The sequence below is a fragment of the Eptatretus burgeri genome, chromosome 11, assembly GCF_056783735.1.
Source record: "Eptatretus burgeri isolate ZD-2024b chromosome 11, Ebu_testis_v1, whole genome shotgun sequence".
Taxonomy (NCBI): Eukaryota; Metazoa; Chordata; class Myxini; order Myxiniformes; family Myxinidae; genus Eptatretus; species Eptatretus burgeri.
Genome location: NC_140971.1, coordinates 34,004,375 through 34,029,348, shown reverse-complemented (window position 1 = coordinate 34,029,348; position 24,974 = coordinate 34,004,375). Strand labels below are relative to the sequence as shown.

The following is a 24,974-nucleotide window of genomic DNA, read 5'->3' as shown; positions in this document are numbered from 1 at the left end:
GCAAAAATGAGTGCCAGCTTGCTGGTACACTGTGTCAGAGTGGTGACCCATCCAGGATTGTGTCCAATCGCCAAGTACACTGCTGAGGCAGCACCGACACTGCACAGAGTATGGTCCCAATGGATGGATGGATAGCCATGTGCTCCATACAAAAGAAAAATTTATAATATAGTAGCATATTTCAAACCAAAGGGATACACTGAATGTTTGTTCGAGGTTTGGGGGATTAGTGGTTTTCTTTTTGTTCTAAAAATGTTGATCTGGAATTCAAAGACAAAGTGCTGCAAATGTATCAATTAACAAAAAAATCAACAAATGTTGAAAGCAATCATCTCTTGCTGAACATAGCAGCAGCAGATGTACCTTTTCGCCACGTTCCTTCGTTACCTGCCGCTTATTGTTCATGTCGCACTTGTTTCCCAAAATCATCTTCTCGACATCTGATGAGGCATGCTGCAGATGATGATTAATGATGGAAATTACGATCAATGATGAAAAAAAGAAATTGTCAGACGAGGATTAAGGATGGTCTGAATATGTTTCTAAACTCTTACCTGTTCAATGTTACAGATCCAGTTTTGAATATTTTCAAATGACTTTTCATTGGTGATGTCATAGACCAGCATGATTCCCTAGAGAGGGTGGGAGGGAGGGAAACTGGTTGAGGCATTGTTCTTGTATGAATTGCTATTATACCTATTAAGAAGTTTGTTCAACACTTTGTGTGTAGCCTTGACAAAATAATTCATCTATGCTGTCGATGTAGTACGCATAGCTACAAGTCACTAAATCTGGCGGTGAACATGCGGTTGCCACTCTACGGTCTGAAAGTCCTCGTTCTCAAGCTTTACGTACACTGTGCAAGAATCGAGGAACTACAGAAGGAAGCAAGATTAGCTCGCCTGGAAAACCTACACCACCACTTTACGGAATAAACTAGCAGAGGTACCGGCACCTTGTGCGGAAGGAATTTTTAGAGTTGAGAAAAAGAGAGCCAGATACTATGCATAATTCCAATTCATTCATTACATCTAATTTAGGATGCAATACTCTAATAATAATATTTAACATAAAAATAACAGGTAATACACAATAATGACTATTGTGCCTACGGATAGACAACATATTGAGTCTGGTTGTTGGGTGCCAGAATTGAGCTTGGTGATTAAATATATATACTAGCAGGGATACCCGTGCTCCGCACAGGAATCCCGTGGATGACGGCGGGTCTGAAGGAGTACATGTCACAGTTAATTGTAAAATTGTAGAAGCTACCACCATTATTATTTTTTTTCATCACCACTATAATATTATATTTTCCCCGCCATGTTTATATGCAGAAGACTCGAGTTCAAAAATGTTAAGATTTATTGCCGCATCAGATAAAAAACAATAATGCCTCAACAATGTGAGGCTGGTTTCATGTCATCATTTGCGACTTAATTAATTCTCATTCTCTAGCAAATTCCGTTGGCCCCATGTCAATCGGCTGGACTTGAAAAATTAACGTTACGCAATCAGGTGATGACGTCATAATTCGGAAACCGGGAAGTCGGAAGTCATTGTCTTCAATTGACTGTAGCATTATTTTTTCATTCTATTGCAAATTCCGTTGGTCCCATGTCAATCGGCTGAACTTGAAAAATTAACGTTACGAAATCAGGTGATGACGTCATAATTCGGAAACCGGAAGTCGGAAGTACAATTCTTTTACATCGGGACACTCCCGGGTACATGTTCTGTCAGCATGTGAAGTTTGGTGAGGATCAGTCCAGTACTTTTCGTGTGCATAGGTCACAGAGAAACACACACAGACACACTTTCAACTTCATATATATATATATATATATATATATATATATATATATATATATATATATATATATATATATATATATATATATATATATATACATACATATACATATATGATTTGTAATACTGCTGACCACTGGGTGGTACTATACTATTCACATTTGCATGGAGAGAATTGGGGTCACCCTCCCCCCCACCCCCAATTAACCCCCTACCCTGTAGGTTTGAAAATGTTTTCTTGCATCTCCATTTGCCAAGAGGATTCCAATGGTATGCAATATGAGGCGATTACTACCACTGGGACTGATTCAATCAATGGATAGACAGAAAATACAGCTAATATTGTATATAATATATGATCGATGATAAACAGCTATCAACAATAGTCCAGGCAAAATGTCGGATGACCTCACACAAATTGCAACAAAAGCAAACAACAGATTTTGATTCCTGGATATGTCCTCAGTGACAGAAAAATGTCCGAAGGGATCCTCCAGGGGGAAAGTCCTGAAATCATGGAAATCCAATATGGCCGCCACCCGGCTTCGGCGAAAATGAGAAAAGTGTAAAGATTGATATTTTAAAATGTAAATATATGTTTTTCTGCATTCTAATTGTTTCTAGTTATGGTCAGTATATTGATATACAAGAATAATTATAAAAAAAGTTAAATGTATTGAGGCTAAAATAAAAACATAGCTTTTTTGTCCAAAAATGTCAATATTTTGTCCCGAAAAATTTTTTTTTTACCTGATACTGATTTTGGCTCCTGGACAAAAAAAACAAAAAACGTTGAAGACACAAGATGAAATCAAGTCTATGGCAATACAATATAATTATGTAAATCATTGAAACACGACAAAATTCACAATTCCACTCGGGGCAATCACATCTGCCCGATGAAGGTTTCAAAATGAAAATGGAAATGAAAATTCGCATTAAATTCAGAAAGTACATCCATTATAAACTTACTATACATGTTGAGAAAAATCAAGCGTATTAAAGTTAGAACTCGACAATGTCGTCATCATCCTCATCATTGTGACATGGAGTGTTTGTGCAGCCAGAGCCCCTGCAGTTTCCACAAGCTGGAGTGCACTCAATGTTGTGCTTCTTGCATGTGCATCTCGTGGTGTTACATTCAGCCTGGCAGTTGCATCCAATGACACGTAACATCTTTTCAGGAGCTGGAGCTATTGATGTCTGAAGTGGCACAAAACCCTTGTCACACTTCTGCCAACCCCAGTCTGTCAGAAGAAGTTCATCTGCACATCCCTTCCATTTTTGGACTTGCAGATACACGCACAGGCTGTGATACTTTTCTGCTTCTGATGTTGGTGGTAACGTCTGTGGTTGCACGTGAGAGGAGCTCGAAGCCACCTTGTCCCAGTACTGCTGATACCGGAGGGTGTCCAGGGTGTCAGTTGACTTTCCGTTGTAGATTATCACCAATGTTTTTTTTCTCCTGCATCTGTCACATCACATACGGAAGCTGGATATGTATCAAAAACCTTGGCCTGCTCACGGAATGTGTTGTTTGCTTTGAACTTTTTGAGGGAAGCTCCCTTTCCAATCCCATGAAGACGAGATGTCGTGTCGCACCCAAGAACTGCATGTAGAAACAGTATGTGCTTGCATATGTCTGTACCAATCATTTTGTTTGTAGCCTTGATGTTCCAGATGCGAGGCTTCTTCGTGTTCTTCTTTGGCTCGGGACAAAAGAAGAGGTCATGGGATTCTCAGCTTGCATGGTAGCATAGGAGGTCTGTCATCACCAACTAACACAGTGTTGGTGACAGTAGCAGACTGCACGGCCTTCAGTACAATCAGGAGATCAGCATCCCCTGAGGCATGGTGTGTCTCACAGTTCTTCTTCTGAAGCTCTTCACTCAACATAAAAATGAATCGCTGTTTATTCTGCCTATTGGCAAGAAACTGTTCCTTCTTCATTGTGAGACGCATGTCAGCTGTAAATGTCACAGTGGTGCCAACATTCCCTTTAGACCGTCTCTGGTGTGTCATGTCCTTCGTGTTGGTACTCTCATAACCATCAAACACGACTATGGCATCTCCGTACTTCTTCGTTACATAATCAGTGTACTGGTGGCATATGTCTCTGTATGTAGATCCACGAGACCATGGAATGCGTTGAACAAGTGCCCCGCCATCCAAAACGTACTGTTGCCCATCATTGGGGATATCGGCTGGGACATCGGATCCAAGAAGATCCCAGATGGCATCAGCAAAGACTGGCTTGTGTGCTTCTCGGAGCTGAAGAGAAGAATCAAAGAGGGCTGGTGGATAGCTGCACAGTTCATATTTGAAGGCTGACTCCAGTTATTCTGCTGTCTGTGCAACAGTGATCAGTCTCTGGGACGAGTTGTGGGTCAACCTGGACTTGCTCTCCATCAATCTTGATAGATGACTTCATGCCGAGGGTGACAAGTTTGTCTTTCCTCTTAAATGTGTACTCGGCAGGTGTTTTCCCATCCATAGATTTCAATATTTTGGCTCCTACAGCATGTGCTGTATCGACGTTGACGGTGGGTTGTGCATGAACTCCAGTGGCAATGTTCCTCAGACGTGGATCACTACTGAACGGATTCCGTTCCTGTAAATACTGAAGAGCTGATAGTGTGTCCTTCCAGTCACGAGATTGTCTTGCCTTGGTCATGTACTTCTTCTGCTCTCCAGTGTTGTAGTTCACACCTGTGAGCTCCTGCATTGCCTGGTTTATTTCTGCACAGGCAGGCATTGATAGTAGCCATACCAGCCGTTGTTGCTCTGTCATTCCTCGCCCTCGTGTGAGCCCCCCGCTGGTCTTCAAACTTCTCATCAGAACTTGTTCGATGATCAGGTCAGATGTCAGACCTGCCCACAGGCGATCACTTCGTCGAACCACATGAAACCCCTCATCAAAACGTTGTTGGACATTGGGATGTTGAGTTTTGAGGTTGGACATCTGCTGCAGATACACCCTTGCAGATTCGGCATACAGGTTGTGGCCCGAGGCTGCCAGGTAAGGCAGCATTTCCTGGATGGCCTGTAGATGTAGTGCCCAGTTCCCAGTGCGCTCTGCCCGGATGTATTTGCGTAGAATGTCTAGCATGTCCATATATTGAACCCAGAGCGCTGAAGTTCTAGAAGATATCTTTGCAGACTCGGCATGCTTCTGCAGGTGGTCTTTGATTCGTTTCAAGATGTCAGACTTGCATACTTCTTCCACAGACAGTGTCCCAGCCATCAGCTTCTCAGAGGGTACAAGGTTCGTTGAAGTCTGGATTATTGCTTAGATCTGTATGCTGGTCATGTAGCGGCCTTGCAGCTGCTTCGGCTAAGTCCGGATCTTCATTCCCATTGTCGTCTGATGTTTCAGGTAGGCGCAATGGTAGAGGCGCATTGAGCACATTTGTCAACAGCAAGGCATTGAGGGCTGCATCAACAATTAGGTGTGCGTGAATTGCGCAGGCAATGGCCTTGCCACTAAACATATGAATCGCTGCATTGGGGGCATATATCAACTCCATCAGTTCTTGAAGCCCGGATGACACCACGAGGTGTCCAATACATCCGAGCATGGGGTGGACAAAAATTTTTTTTCTCATTTTCGCCAAAGCCGGGTGGTGGCCATATTGGATTTCCATGATTTCAGGACTTTCCCCCTGGAAGATTCCTTAGGACTTTTTTTTTCTGTCACTGAGGACATATTCAGGAACCAAAATCTATTGAGTTTGCTTTTGTTGCAATTTGTGTGAGGTTAACCAAATATTTCTGCTAAAATGCCTGTACTGCAAGGCAGAGATGGGCCACTGCATTTTTACCTCTGCATCCGAAGGTGGACGAAGGTTATCCTGCTGACAGACGGACAGGTATAAAAACATATCTCACATAGTTGAGGATTAGAAACTTGATGGACAGGTTGGGTGTGTGTGACCAAGATGAATTGATTAAATTTTTGTGAAGATCTGGATGCTGTAATGTGTTTTTTTTTCAGTTATTCTTTACCATTGAGAGATCGGGACAAAAACAATATACGTTGTAGTATGATATTTCAAAACGTTATGGATGGGTTATGACAAAACTTGGTGGATGAGTTGGTTATGTGACAACAACAAGCTGATTTAATCCCGGTTCAGGTCTGGATTCAGATCCGGCCCATCGGTGGGATACAAAATGTAAACTGTTCAGCCTGGTGGAGGTATGTGCTTTACAGAGTGCCTTTCTACTCTTCTTCTTTTGTGTGCAGCACTTGGTGGCAGGTAGCATCATTTGCTGTGGATGCAGCTGTGCCGCTTAAGCATTGCTTTGTGTAGGTTCGAGCAGGAATTTGGAATTAGGTGAGTGTGTCTGCGATAGCTCGACTACTTATCGGGAAGGACCCTGGGATCTTAAACATTCACCAACTCAAGCTGGCAGCTGTAATACCCAGTTTGATGTCTATGCAAGGCATATCCACGCTCAATGATGCCTCGTCCTGCCTGTGAAACACCAGAATGACAGTTTATAGCTGGGTCGAGATTTAAACCTGAGGTGGACAGTTTAGAGGCGAGTGTACGTACCTCCGCGCCGTCCTGCCAGCCCCGGCATCTGCGATTAATCAGATATGGTGAGTCTGAGTCTGAGTCATCATTGATGGAAGAGGAGCAGGATAGAACCAAAGCCTCGTTTCTGCTTCCAACATGGTCAGAGGGGTTGCTGTGGTCCATGACTTGCTTTAACAGTGGAGTATAGAGTGAAGGAAGGTGGTGATATTGTGTGACTATGGTTCGTAGTAAGAAACCTGCAGTGATGATTTGTGCATCACCGTACATCACGCTAATGCAGACCTTAAATTACCCCGTGGGCGATTTGTTTGAAGCGAAAAAGCGGGGTGAAACAATTTGTTCTGTTTGTCTACAAACGTCAATCTATAATTAATCGAGGAACAACTTGATTTTAATTGAATGTTATATTTTGACCACTGTAGAACACGAACCTGCAGTTTAGCAGTGCTTTGGCTCTGAATTTTGCTAAGTGTACGGAATCTCATCCCGATTGCATGTGCACAGAGGTGCGAGATATATATTGTTGTGGTTACCAGATTCGCAAACCACCATTCAGGTCCCTTAGGTGAGGTATCTCGGTAAGTGCATGTGTAGTTAGGCCCAAACCCGTTGTCTAGTGGGAATACATGTCATTTATACGTGCTGCGACTCTTTAGGATAGCCGTTTTTCTTTTACTATCTTTATTTTGGACCAATCGCCACCATCACAACCACAACAACAACCACCAACCACAACGCCGCTTCACCACAACCGCCATGACCTTTACCGTCACAACTCGCCACCATCGCATCACCGTCATCTCGCGCCACTCATGGGCACCGATGCTGGACTCGTGTAGGGCGCACGTTGAACAGCGTGTACAAAATCACGGATTTTCTGCTTCAAAAACGGATCAAAAACGACACACGCCCACTTTTTGCCGTCCAATCGGTGAGCGAGGGGCGAATTGGCCCCGCCCCAGGGCGATCGATATATGCAAATTTGTGGATCAAAAAGCCTTCACGCCCACTTTTTGTCGGGCCAATGGGGAGCGAGGTGAAAGGTCAAAGGCGAAGTTACGGGGGGGGATAAAAGGACAGTGTTCGTCAGTCAGAAAGGAGTCGCAAGAGAGAACGAGGGAGAGTCAGCAGAACGAGAACGGAGAGTCAAGAAGAGGAGAGTCGGAAGCAGAGGGTCAAGACTTCGCGGGCGGTGGAGCTGCTCGTCGTGTGCGTTGGAGTCGGAACGGAGGGGACGGAGCTGTGGAAAGGCGGCGACACCAGACGAGGGGGTGCTCGCGTCGTGCAGGAAGCTGCACCCGAGGGAGGCCGACAGCGCGACCTGGCCGAGGTGGAGACGCTCGTCGCACATAATAAAGATCCTCTATACCCCGAGCATCAGCAACCCCCTCCTGTTTCCCCCCGCGCTGAGATAGTGCGCACCAAGGGGGCCCCCGTTCCCACCCCTGCCAGGCACTGTCCACGAGGCCCGCGGGTTGCGGGCCATCGCCGCTCCGCGTCTCATCACCAGACGGGTAGGCCCGACCCGGTCTCGGCCCCAGGCCTACCTCATTCTTGGGGGATTTCTTTTTCCTTGGTTTTGGGTATGTGTTGTCGGCGCCGTCTGTGAAGTAGAATTGTATAAGTGTTGCCGTGTGCTCGGTAGTCGGTATTAGCTCTGCACTGTGTTTTCACTTTTATATTTGCTTTTGTGTAAATGGAATTGTGTTTTCTTTTTTTTGTGTGCATTTGGTGGAATTGTATTTGTGTGCTTTCCGTTCGTCGCGACTAAATGTGCTTTATTGTTGAACTGTTCTCCCGCTTCGCTTCGTCTTTTCCTCCATTGAATCCCCATCTTGCTTCACGTAAAGGGTTGGTAGTGGGCTGAGTACGCCCGAGCAATTAATCGAACCGTCAAGGTCGACGATAACACCGCTCGGTTATTCTGATAGTACGGAACGGGTCGCTATGGCCCGTGTCCGAAGTGGACCTGCGGCGAGGTGCGATCGCCCGGTCTACCCTCCGCGTGGGTACTTAGGTAGTTCGAATTTGGCGAGCAACCCTATCCCACGCGACTGGTTCCCGGCGTTAGTCCGAGAGGGTCACGACTGGATTGTCCGTCCGGTGGGCGACGTGCCGCGATTCGAGTTACGTGGCCGTCGCACGCCGGCGGGCGCGAAATCCGCAACACTGGTGTCAGGAGTGGGATACAAATTCATCGCCCTCCTCACGGCACTGGTATTGGAGAGCGGGACAACAGGCTCTCCTGTCTCCAGCGAAATTCACGGGAATCGGTCCAGGGGTGAGAGAAGCGACCCCGATTCCCTCCAAATTACGAGCGAGCAAATTAACCCTTCACGAGAAGCAAGATGGCGTCTCAAGGCGAGCGGGAGCCGGGGGCATTAGAAATGTATATGTGTAGTAATGTAGAATCGATGGTCCAGGAAGGAATCGCCGAGCAGGAAATGTTGGTTGGGCAGGAAGACGGAGTCGCCCAACTGAACCCAGAGCCTGAAATGGGTGCGGCAGCGGCCGCAGTGTATGACACCTCCCCCCTCTCCACCAAAACCCTTCCCCAACCCTTGCCGAAACGACTCAGCTGAGTGCATCCAACATGGCTCCAGCTATAGCCATGCTGGCGGCAATGAACGAAAAGATGAATGCGAAAATGATCGAAAAAATGGATGCAAACACAAACGAAATGAAAGACATGAACAAGCAAATGAATGAAGTGAAAACGACGATGGATGCGAATACACAACACATGAACGAGAAGATGGATACAAATACAAATGAAATGAAAAACGAAATGAACAAGCAAATAAACGGAATGGGCAAGCAAATGAAAAAAGAAATGAAAGAGCTACGGGGTGAGACACAGAACATGGGCCGAAGCCTGCAGGCGGGCATGAAGGCCGTGACCAGGGAGATAAAAATGGCGACTCCACGTGTGGGAGCAAACGAGCTGGGTGGGGGTGCAACGGCTGACAGGCCCGCGGTGGAGGCGGGTGAAAAAATAATTCGTGGAACGTGTTGGGCGAGGGTCGTGACGATGACCGAAAGGGAAAAATTAAATGGGGAGACCAAAACGTGTGAGACGAGACACGAGGTGACGACAACAGAAATAATAGTTGAGACAAGGGAGGTAAAGGGTGAAGAGTTGGCAGAGACACGGGAGATGGGAACGATAGAGGGAAGACTACACGATGAAGACGGGGTAAGTGACGCACACACACACACGGAGGTAGTGGAGGACAACGGGGGTGAGCTCGCGGAGCGTGCAGGGACCCGGTGCGAGCACCTGGATGGCCTCCTCCAGGAACAAGGGGAGGGAGTATGCCCCCTTGAGGCGAGTCACGACCAGGTGAGTTCGGTCGTGCTTTGCGAGGTTGAGGGGAGGAGTGCTGTGGACGGGTGCACGGCGAGCTTGGGGGGTATAGAGGCCCCGGAGACCCTTGTGGGGACTCGAATCCCCAGTGTGGTTGTCCCTGTGTGTGTGGTGCAAGGCGTGAGTGCGTCCCCGTGTGTGGAAGCGACCCCGTGTGTGAGTGGTGTGGTGGCGATGGTGCCGGAGTACGTGCTTCCCAGCACGCCGTGTGTGGATGAGGCATCGTGTGTGGAAGAGGCCGTGGGTGTGAGTGAAACGGCCAGTGTGGATGAGGCACCGCGGGTGAGTGCCCTCGCGTGTGTGAGTGAGGCACGGTGTGTGGATGAGGCACGGAGTGTGAGTGAGGCACCGCGGGTGAGTGCCCTCGCGTGTGTGAGTGAGGCACGGTGTATGAGTGAGGAACCGCGGGTGAGTGCCCCCGTGTGTGTGGATGAGGCACGGAGTGTGAGTGAGGCACCGCGGGTGAGTGCCCTCGCGTGTGTGAGTGAAACGGCCAGTATGAGTGAGGCACCACGTGTGAGTAGTATGGTTTGTGTGAGTAGTGAGGCACGCGTGAGTGAACGGCCGTGTGCAAGGTCGCTGTGTGCCAGGGAGACCGTGTGTGTGAGAGAGCGGTATGTGAGGGAGATGTCGGTTGGCATGCGGGAGCACGCAGCCGCGTCTCCCGGTGTGAATGTGATTGAGTGGACTGTGTGCGTCGTAACACGCAGGTGTGCGTGGGTGGAATGGAGACGGAGACGGCGACAGAGGAGAGAAAGCCGTGTAGCGGCTGTAGCTGTTTCGGGGACCGTGCCGGGTTCACCCAGCAGTGAGCACGCGGTTCGTGCTGTGCAACGCACGAGACCACCACGTGCTCGCTTGCGAGAGTGAAGTCCCGGTCCGGAAACGCACGCGGTGGATTTGCCGATCCCGCGGACGGACAAAGTTTAGGCAGGTATACGGATTTGGACCGGACGGGTTCTCCACGCGATCGTGTGTGTTGAGCTCCAACGGGCAAAGCACATGTGTTCGCGTGGGAAACCCCTCGAGACGTGGGGCTTGTGTTTTTTTTTTTGCGCACGGTGACGTCATGGCTGCACGTGTGGTTGGAATCCGGCAGGAGGGGTATCTCTGCCGGATGGTCCCGTCCAAGGAGGGACGAGGAACACGTGCAGCTGCATGACGTCACGGGCAGGTGCAAAGTGCGCGAGCTCTGAGTTGCCGCGCAGGTGCTGCGCATGAAAAAAAAAAAAAAGCAAGCCTCACTTTCGGGTGTACAGGATTCCTGGGCAAGGGGTGAAAGACCCCCTTACCCGGGGCACAGGATGAAAACTAGTTAGGGGGAAGGGTTAGCTTAGTTAGACCGACTTCATGGGGCAGGGGTAAGTCCTCATGGAGTCCGTGGAATGGATTAGGTAGAGGGATTTAGTGAGCTTTAGGTTGGGAAATAAAATGGGATTATTTTGGAGACAGTGACAGACTTGTGGATGTGTAGAGGGGACGTAGCTTAGCTACGTAGTGTTAAAAGGAACGTGCTACTAGTGTAAGGGATGACGTGGGAGCACGAGTTAGTTAGGGGAGGTAGTTAGAAGGATGGCAGAGTTCAGCGGTGTGTGTGTTGAAGAGTTGTGGGTTGTGAGGTGAGTACTTGTTGAGTGAGTGAGGCCAGCGGGTCTGTGTGAGTGGAGCGAATGGGGAATGCATGGTGCGATGAGTGATTGGGGGGAGGAGTGACTCCCGCCCAAGGGACCCCCGGGGTCAGTGTAGATTGAGTCAGTTGGGTTAGTCAAATTGAAAAATGGAGGTCGTTTTGCTGTTGGTGGGAAAGTAGGCTCGAGACCCATTTGGAGGGGTGCAGGAGCCCTGTTGACGGGCTTGGGAGCGTGGCTGCGAAAGGTGAGTATCGCTGAGTGGGTACCCCGGGCACCAGGCTAGTCGGCCGCGGTAGGCTGCGGGCCCATGGGGGCCGGGATAGAGTAGTGGGGCACGGGTGCGCCTGCTTGGTGCGGGGGGCCCGGGGCGCCATTAGCCGCGTGGGCAGTGTTGTGGGCACGGGTGACCCTCGGAAAGGGGCCCGGGAGGCCGGCCTGCCACGTGTGCGTTTCAGGGAGGTGCCATGGGGGGGCACTCCCCCGTGTTAGGGAGGTGGTAGGCTCGGAGGCAGTGTAGTGCCCGGGTGCCATAGCGGGAGATTCGGCAGAGGGTCGTGCCTGCCGGAGGGAGCCACGTGTCCCAGCCAGGAGACCGTGTGAGGGCACGGAGAGAAAATTGGGGGCGAGGCCCGAAATTGTAAGGACACCAACACAGGCGACGGGAATCTGGGTTGTTAGAACCAATAGTTTAAGCGAGAGGTGCTTGTTGAAAGCCCCGGGGTAGTTTAGCAGTTAAATGGTTAGGTAGATTAGAGATGTAACCCTCCGCACCATCCATCCCCTCGCTGTCGTTGTGGGCCACTGGACCCACTTTGGGTTAGATCGCCGAACTCTGGGGAGGCCATTCTGAGGCTTCGTTGGGCCTCGACACAGGACGCTAGCTCTCCCTTATTCCCCTCCGGGAAGGGAACGTAGGGGTTGGGAGTAGGCTAGGTGACAGAATAGGTTAGCCGAACAAGGACGATAAAGGGGGTTAGGGGACGATTTATAGTGGGGGAGTAAAAATAAAAACAACAAAAAAAATTAAGTTGGGGCTAAATTGGGGTTTGACAAATTAAGGGAGTGGGTATGTACAGTGACAGGCAAAGGCGATAGGTGGGAGGGAGACTGGTAGGTAGGTCCGAGCCCGCCTTCCAAGTGGCCAGCACCACCGCACTCCCTCCACCAACCTCCATTGAACGGCAAAGGCTGGCCAACTTCATCGGCTGGCCGTGTTTTGCTTCAAGGCGGAGGCCGGCCAACTTCATCGGCAGCTGTGTGCTGCAAGGCCTGTGCCGGCCAGTTCATCTGCCGGCTGTGTTTGCCTGCAGCGTCCTTCTTCTGCGGGCTGTGTTTGCCTGCCACCTTTGCCATGCCATGCCCACTGCCCACGTTCACCAGCCCCGTTAAATTTTTGCTTTGCCCCCCCTGTTCATTTCCATGTGCGCCAGGATCAAGGCAATAGTTTGCAAGCTGCGAGAACTGCCCTGTTGGCAGCTACAACACGGGCCTGCAGTGGCAGCCCGTGCACCGTGTTTGTGTCCATGCATCCATTCGTTGTGCTCATTGCGTGTGCCACTTGAGCTGGCACGGAGACTGCATTTGTGCAGCCCATGCACCGTTGTGGTTCACTGCATTCAGTTCAAACCGTTCATGCATCCATTCGTTGTGCTCATTGCGTGTGCCACTTGAGCTGGCACGGAGACTGCGTTGTGCAGCCCATGCACCGTTGTGGTTCACTGCATTCAGTTCAAACCGTTCATGCATCCATTCGTTGTGCTCATTGCGTGTGCCACTTGAGCTGGCACGGAGACTGCTGCGTTGTGCAGCCCAAGCACCGTTGTGGTTCACTGCGTTCAGTTCAAAAGGGAAGGCCTTGGACTGCGTGGTGAGCAGCCAGCCACGTTCCCTGTCACCTGCATTGTTTGAGTCAGAGACTGCATGTGGGCAGCCTGGCTCCCTGCTAACTGCTTTTCTTTGCAGAGTTCAATGATCCTGGGCCATGGTTTAGTGTAAAATTTGTAAGTTAAGGTTAAGATGTACTGTAAATATGAGTGCGCCCCCGGCATGTATGTCTTAGCGCCGGCAATTTTATTTAAGTCGTCCGTGTGAGTGAGTTTGTTTAGGTAGTTACGCAGCCCTCAGGTTATTTATTTTGGGGACACGAATACCATGAATGTCGCACTCAGGGATCCGTAGGTAAAATGTACTAGGGGAAAACTACACATGATGGCACACGAAAATTTGACGACTCGGGACGAGTCTGTAAAAGGAAGGGGGTAGTGTTGTGGTTACCAGATTCGCAAACCACCATTCAGGTCCCTTAGGTGAGGTATCTCGGTAAGTGCATGTGTAGTTAGGCCCAAACCCGTTGTCTAGTGGGAATACATGTCATTTATACGTGCTGCGACTCTTTAGGATAGCCGTTTTTCTTTTACTATCTTTATTTTGGACCAATCGCCACCATCACAACCACAACAACAACCACCAACCACAACGCCGCTTCACCACAACCGCCATGACCTTTACCGTCACAACTCGCCACCATCGCATCACCGTCATCTCGCGCCACTCATGGGCACCGATGCTGGACTCGTGTAGGGCGCACGTTGAACAGCGTGTACAAAATCACGGATTTTCTGCTTCAAAAACGGATCAAAAACGACACACGCCCACTTTTTGTCTTCCAATAGGTGAGCGAGGGGCGACCGTCTCGCCCCAGGGCGATCGATATATGCAAATTTGTGGATCAAAAAGCCTTCACGCCCACTTTTTGTCGGGCCAATGGGGAGCGAGGTGAAAGGTCAAAGGGAGGGGGTCAAAGGCGAAGTTACGGGGGGGATAAAAGGACGGTGTTCGTCAGTCAGAAAGGAGTCGCAAGAGAGAACGAGGGAGAGTCAGCAGAACGAGAACGGAGAGTCAAGAAGAGGAGAGTCGGAAGCAGAGGGTCAAGACTTCGCGGGCGGTGGAGCTGCTCGTCGTGTGCGTTGGAGTCGGAACGGAGGGGACGGAGCTGTGGAAAGGCGGCGACACCAGACGAGGGGGTGCTCGCGTCGTGCAGGAAGCTGCACCCGAGGGAGGCCGACAGCGCGACCTGGCCGAGGTGGAGACGCTCGTCGCACATAATAAAGATCCTCTATACCCCGAGCATCAGCAACCCCCTCCTGTTTCCCCCGCGCTGAGATAGTGCGACCAAGGGGCCCCGTGCTCCCACCCCCTGCCAGGCACTGTCCACGAGGCCCGCGGGTTGCGGGCCATCGCGCTCCGCGTCTCATCACCAGACGGGTAGGCCCGACCCGGGCTCGGCCCCAGGCCTACCTCATTCTTGGGGTATTTCTTTTCCTTCGTTTTGCCTATGTGTTGTCGGTGCTGGCTGTGAAGTAGAACTGTATAAGTGTTGCCGTGTGCTCGGTAGTCGGTATTAGCTCTGTACTGTGTTTTCACTTTTATGTTTGCTTTTTGTGTAAATGGAATTGTGTTTTCTTTTTTGTGTTCATTTGGTGGAATTGTATTTGTGTGCTTTCGGTTCGTCGCGAATAAATGTGCTTTATTGTTGATCTGTTCTCCGACTTCACTTCGGCTTTTCCTCCATTGAATCCCCATCTTGCTTCACGTAAAGGGTTGGTAGTGGGCTGAGTACGCCCGATAATTAATCGAACCGTCGAGGTCGACGATAACACCGCTCGGTTATTCTGATAGGTACGGAACGGGTCGCTATGGCCCGTGTCCGAAGTCGACCTGCGGCGAGGTGCGATCGCCCGGTCTACCCTCCGCGTGGGTACTTAGGTAGTTCGAATTTGGCGAGCAACCCTATCCCACGCGGGGGCTGATTGGCTCGATCGCGGTGAGACCGAAAGGTCCACCCGTGACTGGTTCCCGGCGTTAGTCCGAGAGGGTCACGACTGGATTGTCCGTCCGGTGGGCGACGTGCCGCGATTCGAGTTACGTGGCCGTCGCACGCCGGCGGGCGCGAAGACCGCAACAATATTTTAAACTGTCTGCCTGTCTGGTTGTCAAACAAAATTGAAAATAATTCCAAACAAGAAACTTACTGTTTTTGGGGATGTCATAAAGGACACAAACAACAGGAACGAATAACTAATTTAACCTGTTAAATAAGGTGGTGTACAGGACGTGGCATCAATTGTGTTAAATTTCCAAAATCCCCCCCCCCCCCCACTCCACACGATCTTTAAAACCTTTATTTTATTTAAATTTAATTGTACACTTGAACACTGGTAGACCACAAAAATCGCCTTCTTTTCAAAAACCTCCAGTTTAGCAGAGCGTCGACAAAAGTTCACGCCATCTCGACCAATCAAATTTTCCGCTCACACTCTTGGCGTTGGAGAATATGGAGCTTCAGCCAAAATGGCAGCTCCTGGAAAATATAGATTGTGCTCAGAAATGCAAAGCAAGAGATTACAAGATGCTTCCCATGTCATTTTCCCCCAAGACTGTCTGGGGTAGTGTTCTTTGAACACTGGTTGCTTTATGTGGTTTAGATATGTTAATAGGGGAAGTTATACCCACCATGGCCCCCCGGTAGTAGGCTGTGGTGATGGTTCGAAATCTCTCCTGCCCAGCAGTGTCCCTTCACAGATGTCACAGACAGAATTACACACCTTATTACACTTCGTACACAATCAATGCATCAAGCATTCAGACGACTTTATGGGTTTCAAAGAAAAAGGTTAACTTTGGACATTTGTATTGACATCCACAAATATGTATATAAATCGGCCCACTTACCATATTTGTAGTTTTATCTTTTTCCCATCCAATTCTATGGTTCTGATTTTGAAGTCTATTCCTGCAATACACAAATAAAATTGAGTCTGGAAGATGGTAAACCACACGGGTGGAATGGGTGATAGGGTTTGTCTGTAGTAATATCACTCCAACACCGATGAGAACCTGGAGGTGTGGAATCGACCAGTGAAGGAACAATGATTGGAGCATCTGCTTTGAGTCAAGGAGGTCGGTGGTTTGAACCTTGGCCGAGTCACACAAAAGACTTTTAAAATGGTACGTGTTGCTTCCGAGGTGACGGTCAACATTTAAAATACATAGATCACGAACGAACCATCGCGCCGGTGGGCGCGAATTCGTAACAGTATTTTTGGCCATGATTATATATGTTTTAATCAGAGGTTGTGTGGACAGCATATAACCAAAAACTGCTTAAAACTGGAAGGGCACTCGGTAGAGCGCATACCTCTGCCACACAATGCCTGATCCATGAGAACATTCGGGCCCATTACATTTTTGAGATATCATGCTATGCAGTACTACATCGTTTTTGGCCCAATCTCTCAATGGTGAAAAATCACTTAAAAAAAATTGTAGTAGTCTGATCTGGATCCGTATCTTCACCAAAATATAATCAGTTTGTCGTCGTCACACACCCGGATCCGTCCACAACTTTTTGAGATATCCTGTACACAGACAAACAAACAAACAGACAGACAGAAAGACAAAGGGGTAAAAACATAACCTCCTTCACCTTCGGTGGTGGAGGTAACAATACAGGTTGAACTTAAAAGTAACTCAAAATACAAAGCCCGTCCACGTCGGCTTTGTACTCAAACTCAACTTGATGAAGATAGCTAAAAATTTATAATCAATTGGTTTTCTCCATCGTCTCATCTTGAAGAACCTCAAATGGTTAAAAAAAGAAAAAAGTAATCACACACACACGTACACACGCACAGACACACACACGCACACAGATACAAGCACAGACACACATACACACAGACAAACACACGTACACAAACACGTACACACACACGTACACACACACACACGTACACACACACACACACACGTACACACGCACAGACACACACACGCACAGACACAAGCACAGACACACATACACACAGACAAACACACGTACACACAGACAAACACACGTACACACAGACAAACACACGTACACACAGACAAACACGTACACACAGACAAACACACGTACACACAGACAAACACACGTACACACAGACAAACACACGTACACACAGACAAACACGTACACACAGACAAACACACGTACACACAGACAAACACACGTACACACGTACACACAGACACGTACACAAACACACGTACACACAGACAAACACACGTACACACACACACACGTACACACAGACACACACACGTACACACAGACAAACACACGTACACACACACGTACACACACACACACACGTACACACACACACACACGTACACACACACACACACGTACACACACACGTACACGTACACACACACACGTACACACACACACACGTACACACACACACACACACGTACACATGTACACACAGACAAACACACGTACACACAGACACGTACACAAACACACACGTACACACACACGTACACACAGACAAACACACGTACACAAACACACGTACACACACACGTACACACACACGTACACACAGACAAACACACGTACACACAGACAAACACACGTACACACACACGTACACACAGACAAACACACGTACACACAGACAAACACACGTACACACAGACACGTACACACACACACACGTACACACACACGTACACACACACACACATACACACACACACACGTACACACACGTACACACACACGTACACACAGACAAACACACGTACACACACACACGTACACACACACACACGTACACACACACACACATACACACACACACACGTACACACACACGTACACACACACACTTGGGTCCAGTCGTATCATCACCGGGTGACCTATCACATGTTTGAGTACTCGACCCACTACTCTTGGGATTCACAAAACCACAATCCTCATGTTGGTGGAGTGGTTAAGGTGGTTGTGGCTTAAAATGTTTGGGTTTTCAGTTCAAGCCCCTTAACCGTTGAATTAACACTAGGTGGGTTGACTCAGCCCGTCATCCTTTTGAGGTTGGGGAAAATGAGCACCGGCTTACTAGAAACAGGGGGGGGGGGGACGGGACTCCCAGGAATGATGCAACCAGCAGCCCCAAGCTGCATCGGAATGTTATTACAATCAAACACAAGACGGACGGACATTGAGTTGTGGTGGAATGACAACCACGGCCGGACGGTCCAGCTCACCGATGGTGGTGATGAACGTCGTGTTGAAAGCATCCTCGGAGAACCTGAAGAGAACGCACGTCTTGCCGACGCCGCTGTCCCCGATGAGCAGCAGCTTGAACAGGTAGTCGTACGTCTTGGCCATGTCGCACGGACTCCTTCCGCTCTGTTTGGTGAAGATTAAGACCGGAAGTGACGTCGATGCTCTTTAAACGTTCCTCACGTGGTGACCGGACGTGACGTCATGATCGTTTTTTTTTTCTCTCTACTTTGCTTCGTGTAAGAGTTGTATTGGTTGAAAATTGAAGGTGTGTTTCTAGAAAGGTGCGGAGCTGCGAGGGAGGTAATAAGATATACATAGTTTTATGATTATGTAACTTACATTGTGGGAAATCCCTTCAAAGTGTCCCCTCCCCCCCCGGGGATTTCCCCCTTTCGACCCACACTGTTCAGTATCATAAAAAGCTCCAATCTCATCGTCATCATATAATACGAGTTTCGGATGAGGAACTTCAACGCAAGAGGCCCTTAGGCCCATGAAAGCCTGTATTATGATAGTTTACGTGCCTTCTCCATGATGTGTTTTAAATACTGAGCGTCAACTAAGAAATCACCGCGGACCATGTTTAAAATGTTTCATGTGACCTGATGTAGTCGGGGTCAAACCAGTGTTTCCCAGCTACGTGTTTCACGAACTTCATTTCAATCAACCCTGTATTAATGCTGGCACACTTGAACATCCCCCCCCCCCAAACACTCCCCCCCCAAACACTCCCCCCCAAACACTCCCCCAAACACTCCCCCAAACACTCCCCAAACACTCCACCCCAAACACTCCACCCCCCAAACACTCCACCCCCCAAACACTCCACCCCCAAACACTCCAACCCCCATCGCCACTTCCTCCAGTCCCCCCCAGTTCCCTCCCCAAATAGAAGTATAACCCACCCCCACCCTTCAAGTCCCACTACCAAACACAAGTCCAGAACACCCCCTTCCTTGCTCCCCCATCCTCTTTGCTCCCACCCCCTCCTTGCACCCCTTACCTCCCTGAGTGTATTGCGATGTGTGGTGAAGCATCACTCACCCACCCCTCCCTTCTTACTCCTTTCCTCTCACTCCTTCATATCTGTGTCTCTGTCTCTCTGTCTCTCTGTCTCTGTTCCTCTGTTCCTCTGTGTCTCTGTGTCTCTGTGTCTCTGTGTCTCTGTGTCTCTGTGTCTCTGTCTCTCTGTCTCTCTGTCTCTCTCTCTCTCTCTCTCTCTCTCTCTCTCTCTCTCTCTCTCTCTCTCTCTCTCTCTCTCTCTCTCTCTCTCTCTCTCTCTCTCTCTCTCTCTCTGTGTCTCTCTCTATCTGTGTCTCTCTCTGTCTCTTCCCATCAGTGAAGCGACAGGTTTTATGTGTGTGTGTGTGTGTGTGTGTGTGTGTGTGTGTTCTCCATAACTCCATAACTCCATAACTCCAAAACCATGAAGCCTTGCAACCTGAAACTTTGCATACATACTAAGGGAACTCCAAGGAAGTGCAAGAGTGAAAATTGGATGTTTGCGTTAATTAAAACATCCCTTTTGAAGATCGTTAACAGCCTTATTTAATTATATCCTTTATCAGGTGCATCTTCGGCCACTTCGCTCCAAATGGGCTCTTTAGACGCATCATGGGTTACCTCACCGGGGTCTGAAGCCACCATGTATTTTTGGCCAACTCAACCATGCCTTGATTTGGAACAGACCGCAATGATTTCTTAACGATAAAGTTTCGTTTTTTTTCACTTTCCTCACTCATATTATCGAACACCCGGAGACGCCAGCGTTCGTGACTTTATTTCATTTCCACACAAGCCGTAAACTCCAGAATCTCTTAAATTAAGCCGAATTACAAAATTTAAGCTCCATAATTGAACTTAGCAGCAGTTCCGACTCCTAAAAAGTGTTCAGTTGTCTAATTCCGACGTGGCTATCGCTTGCCAAGCCAGCCGTCCTTATCAACCATTTAATTGGAGTGCTTGCTTGAGTGCATAAGCTGCTTGCAGAGTGCTCTGCAGTCGACGGCGGTGCAGTTCGTGTACCGATTTGGATGGTCCTCGTGACTGTTTCTACTTCAATTGGTTATGTAACATGACTCGGTGTGCTTTACAAAGGTTGTACGGTCTCTCTTTGTGAGTTTGAAAGCAAAATATATTTGATTACACCAGATTTCCGAGCTGTTTGCCGTAGTAACGTGTTTTCTAAATTACAGAGGCAAATTTTTTTTCCACTAATTCCACCAAAAAATCCAATTTTCTAAATTACAGAGGCCAAATTTGTAACTGTGTGTGTGTGTGTGTGTGTGTGTGTGTGTGTGTGTGTGTGTGTGTGTGTGTGTGTGTGTGTGTGTGTGTGTGTGTGTGTGTGTGTGTGTGTGTGTGTGTGTTTTGTATCTATATTTTTGAAGGTTTTTACCAAAACGTATTGGAGTTGGTGCAAGCATGTGCTTCAGTTTGTACTCGGCCCTACGTTCTCGTCGTCTTCTGCTATTGCTGCTACCACGACAGACGCAACGTCGCTTTTTCTTCGGGTCATCAAGTGTTGCCAGGCAGCACACTACCTCTACCCAAGTGGTCAGGATCAGTGGCCTTGTTGGACGCGGAAGCCTGTGGATGGCTGCGCTTGTAGGCTTTGGAATAGGAGCCGGGTGCGTCCTTGCTCACGACTCTGTATCTTCTCCTCCTGCCTCCACTGTCAGCTGTTCATCCAAGTTTTCCACTTTGAAAGGTTAAAACTTGTTTTTTGGTTGTTTGTTTGTTTTTTAGTCATCTTTTTTTTTTAGTCAAAATATTCTTGAATTCTCTTCTTTTGTTTTTTAACAGCTTGTCTTTTGACTTTAAATAATGTTCTCACATTTTATTTTTATGTTTTAGTTTTTATTATGTTTTGTAATGCGAGTACAATTTTTGCGAATCTTTTCTTTTTTTCTTTTCCCCTCGTTTTTTAGATTGTGAGGCAGACCCTCCTGCTTTGAAGCAAGCAGTGCAGCAAAGCCTCAAGTTGTTGGCGAGAGTGAAGGTGAAAACTACAAACTGTTTCCATAGTTGGATGCAAAACTAGTCTTAATCGTGAAGCCGAACATCGTTCTGCATCGGCGGACAGGTAGAACAATGGATGAAATGAACAAGACGTTGATCGAGGTATGTTAACTGCTTTGGGAATCTGACATTCTAGACTATTAATCCTTCGGTGGAACAAGAGAGGAGCATTAACCTTCCTCTTTTACTCCTCTGCTCTGATAAAACATTCCATCCATCCATCCATCCATCCATCGGGACCATACTGTGTGCAGAGTGTTGGTGCCGCCTAAGCAGACTCCTTGGCTATTGGACACAATCCTGGACGGGTCACCACTCCGACACAGTATACCAGCAAGTTGGCACTCATTTTGCTGACCTCGGAAGGATGACAGGCAGAGTCAACCCCACCTGGTATTAATTCAACAGCCGAGTGGGGTTTGAACTCAGGATCATAGGATCCCAAGCCCACCACCCAAACCATTAAGCCAACAACAGGCATGACAAAACGTTAACGCCAAAAAAGTAAGCTTCTCCATGCTTTTCACGGCGGTTAGCAAACCTCGATCAACGTCCTGTTAATTCCATCCATTGTTGATGATTGTTGCATTTTTATTTCCTGGATGAGACATAGATGTGTTGTATGCTTGTGGGTATGAATGTCATATTGCAGGCTCTTGGTGTCATTGTTGTGATAGTTTATTTGTTTGGAAAACTAGATTAAAAAGTTTTGTATTTTTGTGTCACAAACCTCTTTTTTTTTGGAACCCATCAAGCAAAATGGATCCCTTCTGGTTGTAATTGTTTTCACTCTCGATTCATTTAGAATGTCATCTATTTTCCCCAATGACCTTGTTCTGCTTGTAATATTATCACAAGCCTTCATGACAATGTACAGTTGAATGGTGTCCCCATTTTGCAAATAGTCACATGCTCTCTGCCGGTGGTCACGCAAATTAAAGCATATGCATACTGGTGATTCTTTTGTGACGATTCATCAATGTGTGTGCCGTTCCTCGGATGGAAGTTTAACTGGACGTCCCATCTGCCGACATTAGTTTATGGACGTTCAAGATCCCACGGTGTCCTTCGTGAAGAGTAGGCGAACTATCACCGGCACCCTGAACAAATTAAAACTTCCCGCATCCCTCAGTCAAGTATTCTGCATCGGAGTGACGACCTGTCCAGGATTATAACTCTTGCAGACTTTAGATCTTGACAGACAGACACAGACAGAGAGATGGATTATTTTGTACTTGCACAAGTACTGTACGTAAGGCTATATGAACGCATGCTATAAAGCTGTATCTTTAGTGTCAATTTAAAAAAAAATTGTTACAAATGTATGCATCGTGACTAAAGCTGCAGGTTCAAGTGTGGGATAGGCTCCACAAAACAAAAGCACTACAGGAAGCAAAGATTGAGGGATTTCTTTTTTCATGGATTGAAAACTTGCAATGTTAATTATATGTCCGCAAATGAAGTCTGACCTCTTGGGGGAGCCTTCGTCCCACTACAGGCTGGTGGACCATAATTTTTCTGTCATTCTCCCAGAATGAGACTGGAGCTCCAGGATTGACGGTTGCTGTTGCTGTTAACGGCAAGACTGTTTGGACCCAAGGTACTTGTTTTCCCTGCACACTTGTTTAATTAAACATGGAACCAAATTTGGAATATACCACGTGGATTACAAGATCTCTCTGGTCTCAATGTTGGGCAACCATGCAAGTTGCTTGAGAAATTAAGACAAAAAAAATTCAATATTCTATAACGACCAGCTTTCAATCCTTGCGCTCAACATCCTGGATCGGTCAATGTTTTATTGGTACGTTTTAATAATGATTAAGATATGTCTAATGTTAATAAAGCTGGTTAGGGATTTAAAAAAAAATTGCCTCGATTCAGTTGGATTGTTGTCATTACTAGAGTTTACATACAAGGCCACGTGATATGTCACCTGATTCCGGTTCTGTGTGACGAGAAGGAAATGAGTTGTTTACCTTATGAGCTAACAAGTGTAGAATGAGGACTGGCAGGATAGCCTCAAGGTATGCATACTCACCTTTTAACTATCTAGCGTGGGTATGAATCTCGGCCCAGCTAAAAACGGTCATCCTGGTATGTTGCATACAGGGCGAGGCATCAACGTGTGTGCTGTCCCTCAGATGGACGTTAATAAATGGACGTCCCATCTGTCGGCATTAATTGGTTGAGTTAAACATTCCACGGTGTCCTGGCTAAGTTACAAATTCCCACTCTGACTTCTATGAAGGCAATGGCAAACCAACCAGTATAAACCTTGCTTCGAACCTGCTTCGGCAGCACCAACACTCCCTAAAGAATATGGTACACCTTATCATCAAGTGCGGAATAACAGGGCCTCGTGCCATGACTTTTTATATGCGTCAACACCTCATTCGTTAACCTGCACCCCTTTTGATTTTTCTTCACCCAATGATTTATGAAATGCTGACTACTGTTGATCTTCTGTTTTTATGGTTCTGCTCTCACACTTTGTGCTCTCGTTGTGCTGTGTCTCAGGTTTAGGCCTTGCTGACCTGGAGCTGTGCGTGCCTTGCCAGCCCGATACGGTCATGCGAATAGCAAGCATCAGCAAATCCCTCACAATGGCTGCACTCGGGCGCCTGATGGAGTCGGGTAAATTGGATCTGGATGCTCCAGTGCAGACGTATGTTCCACAGTTTCCACAGAAGGTGTACGAAGGAGAAAAGGTATTCCAGCCTCAAGTGAAAGTCAAGAAAATTGAGAACATAACGTTCACTTGTGTTTGATCGCCTAATTTACTGTTAGAGTCGTTCACGCAAGTCTGCCTACTGGCCTAATGGCAAACCATAGAATTTGTCCATGCCTTCATCTGGCACAAACAGGAGGGAAGCGGATGAAAATTTCTTCCTCATTTGCCTGAACAATAAAAAGTTGGCCTCATAGTGTGTGGAACTGTTTTTTGAGGGGACATTTGTTTTTGTATTTCCAGGTTGTCATCACCTCACGTCTGCTGGCTTCCCACCTGAGTGGTATCCGCCATTATGAGAAGGACCCGAAGAAGGTCCGAGAGGAAAAGGCCAAGAAACAGGGGCGTCTGTGTGCTGAGAAAAAACGTTTTGGTGACGGTGAGGAGGAGGTGAAAAGTGCAGGAGCAGTAATACCGATTGAGGTTGAAAAATGTACCGTTAAAAAAACCCAGAGTGACCGAGGAAATCTCAAGGCCAGAGTTCACAAAGTACCTTGTGAGTATGAAGAATTCTACATTAAAGAGAAGTTTGACACCGTCACAGATGCCTTGAAGCTTTTCAAAGATGATCCACTCATCTTCAAGCCAGGTGAGTCCGTTATGTACGGCTTTTGGAATATAAGACAAAATGTCTTATGGTGGGTGGGGGGGGGGATGGATTTACTTGGTTATTTTCATGTTTTTATTTTTTAATTTGGTATTTTTTGTGGAGATGGTGTGGCTGGGCTTTGTTTAAATGAGT

The 24,974-nt window shown here is 47.7% G+C and overlaps 2 protein-coding genes across 7 annotated transcripts in view; one reads left to right on the top strand and one right to left on the bottom strand.

The window, feature by feature from the left end:
- Positions 1-18,674, bottom strand: part of LOC147016819 (ras-related protein Rab-8B-like) — a 20,914-nt gene extending 2,240 nt beyond the window's left edge. For 2 of the 3 annotated variants that reach the window (XM_085845862.1, XM_085845864.1), the window contains exons 1-5: positions 18,459-18,674; positions 16,089-16,149; positions 15,870-15,930; positions 555-632; positions 364-453 (exon numbers count right to left, since the gene is read on the bottom strand). In XM_085845862.1, coding sequence (XP_085701988.1) covers positions 364-453; positions 555-632; positions 15,870-15,930; positions 16,089-16,149; positions 18,459-18,582 — 414 coding nt within the window. In that variant the 5' untranslated portion in view covers positions 18,583-18,674. The remainder of the gene's footprint in view (positions 1-363; positions 454-554; positions 633-15,869; positions 15,931-16,088; positions 16,150-18,458) is intronic. The other variant, XM_085845863.1, reaches the window with a different exon arrangement.
- Positions 18,659-24,974, top strand: part of LACTB (lactamase beta) — a 25,989-nt gene continuing 19,673 nt past the window's right edge. The window contains exons 1-6 of one of the 4 annotated variants that reach the window (XM_085845854.1): positions 18,659-18,780; positions 20,871-21,190; positions 21,411-21,481; positions 23,035-23,101; positions 24,022-24,212; positions 24,476-24,821. In XM_085845854.1, coding sequence (XP_085701980.1) covers positions 20,905-21,190; positions 21,411-21,481; positions 23,035-23,101; positions 24,022-24,212; positions 24,476-24,821 — 961 coding nt within the window. In that variant the 5' untranslated portion in view covers positions 18,659-18,780; positions 20,871-20,904. Of the gene's footprint in view, positions 18,781-20,870; positions 21,191-21,410; positions 21,482-21,516; positions 21,604-23,034; positions 23,102-24,021; positions 24,213-24,475; positions 24,822-24,974 lie in introns of those variants that run through there. The other 3 variants (XM_085845855.1, XM_085845856.1, XM_085845857.1) reach the window with 3 other exon arrangements.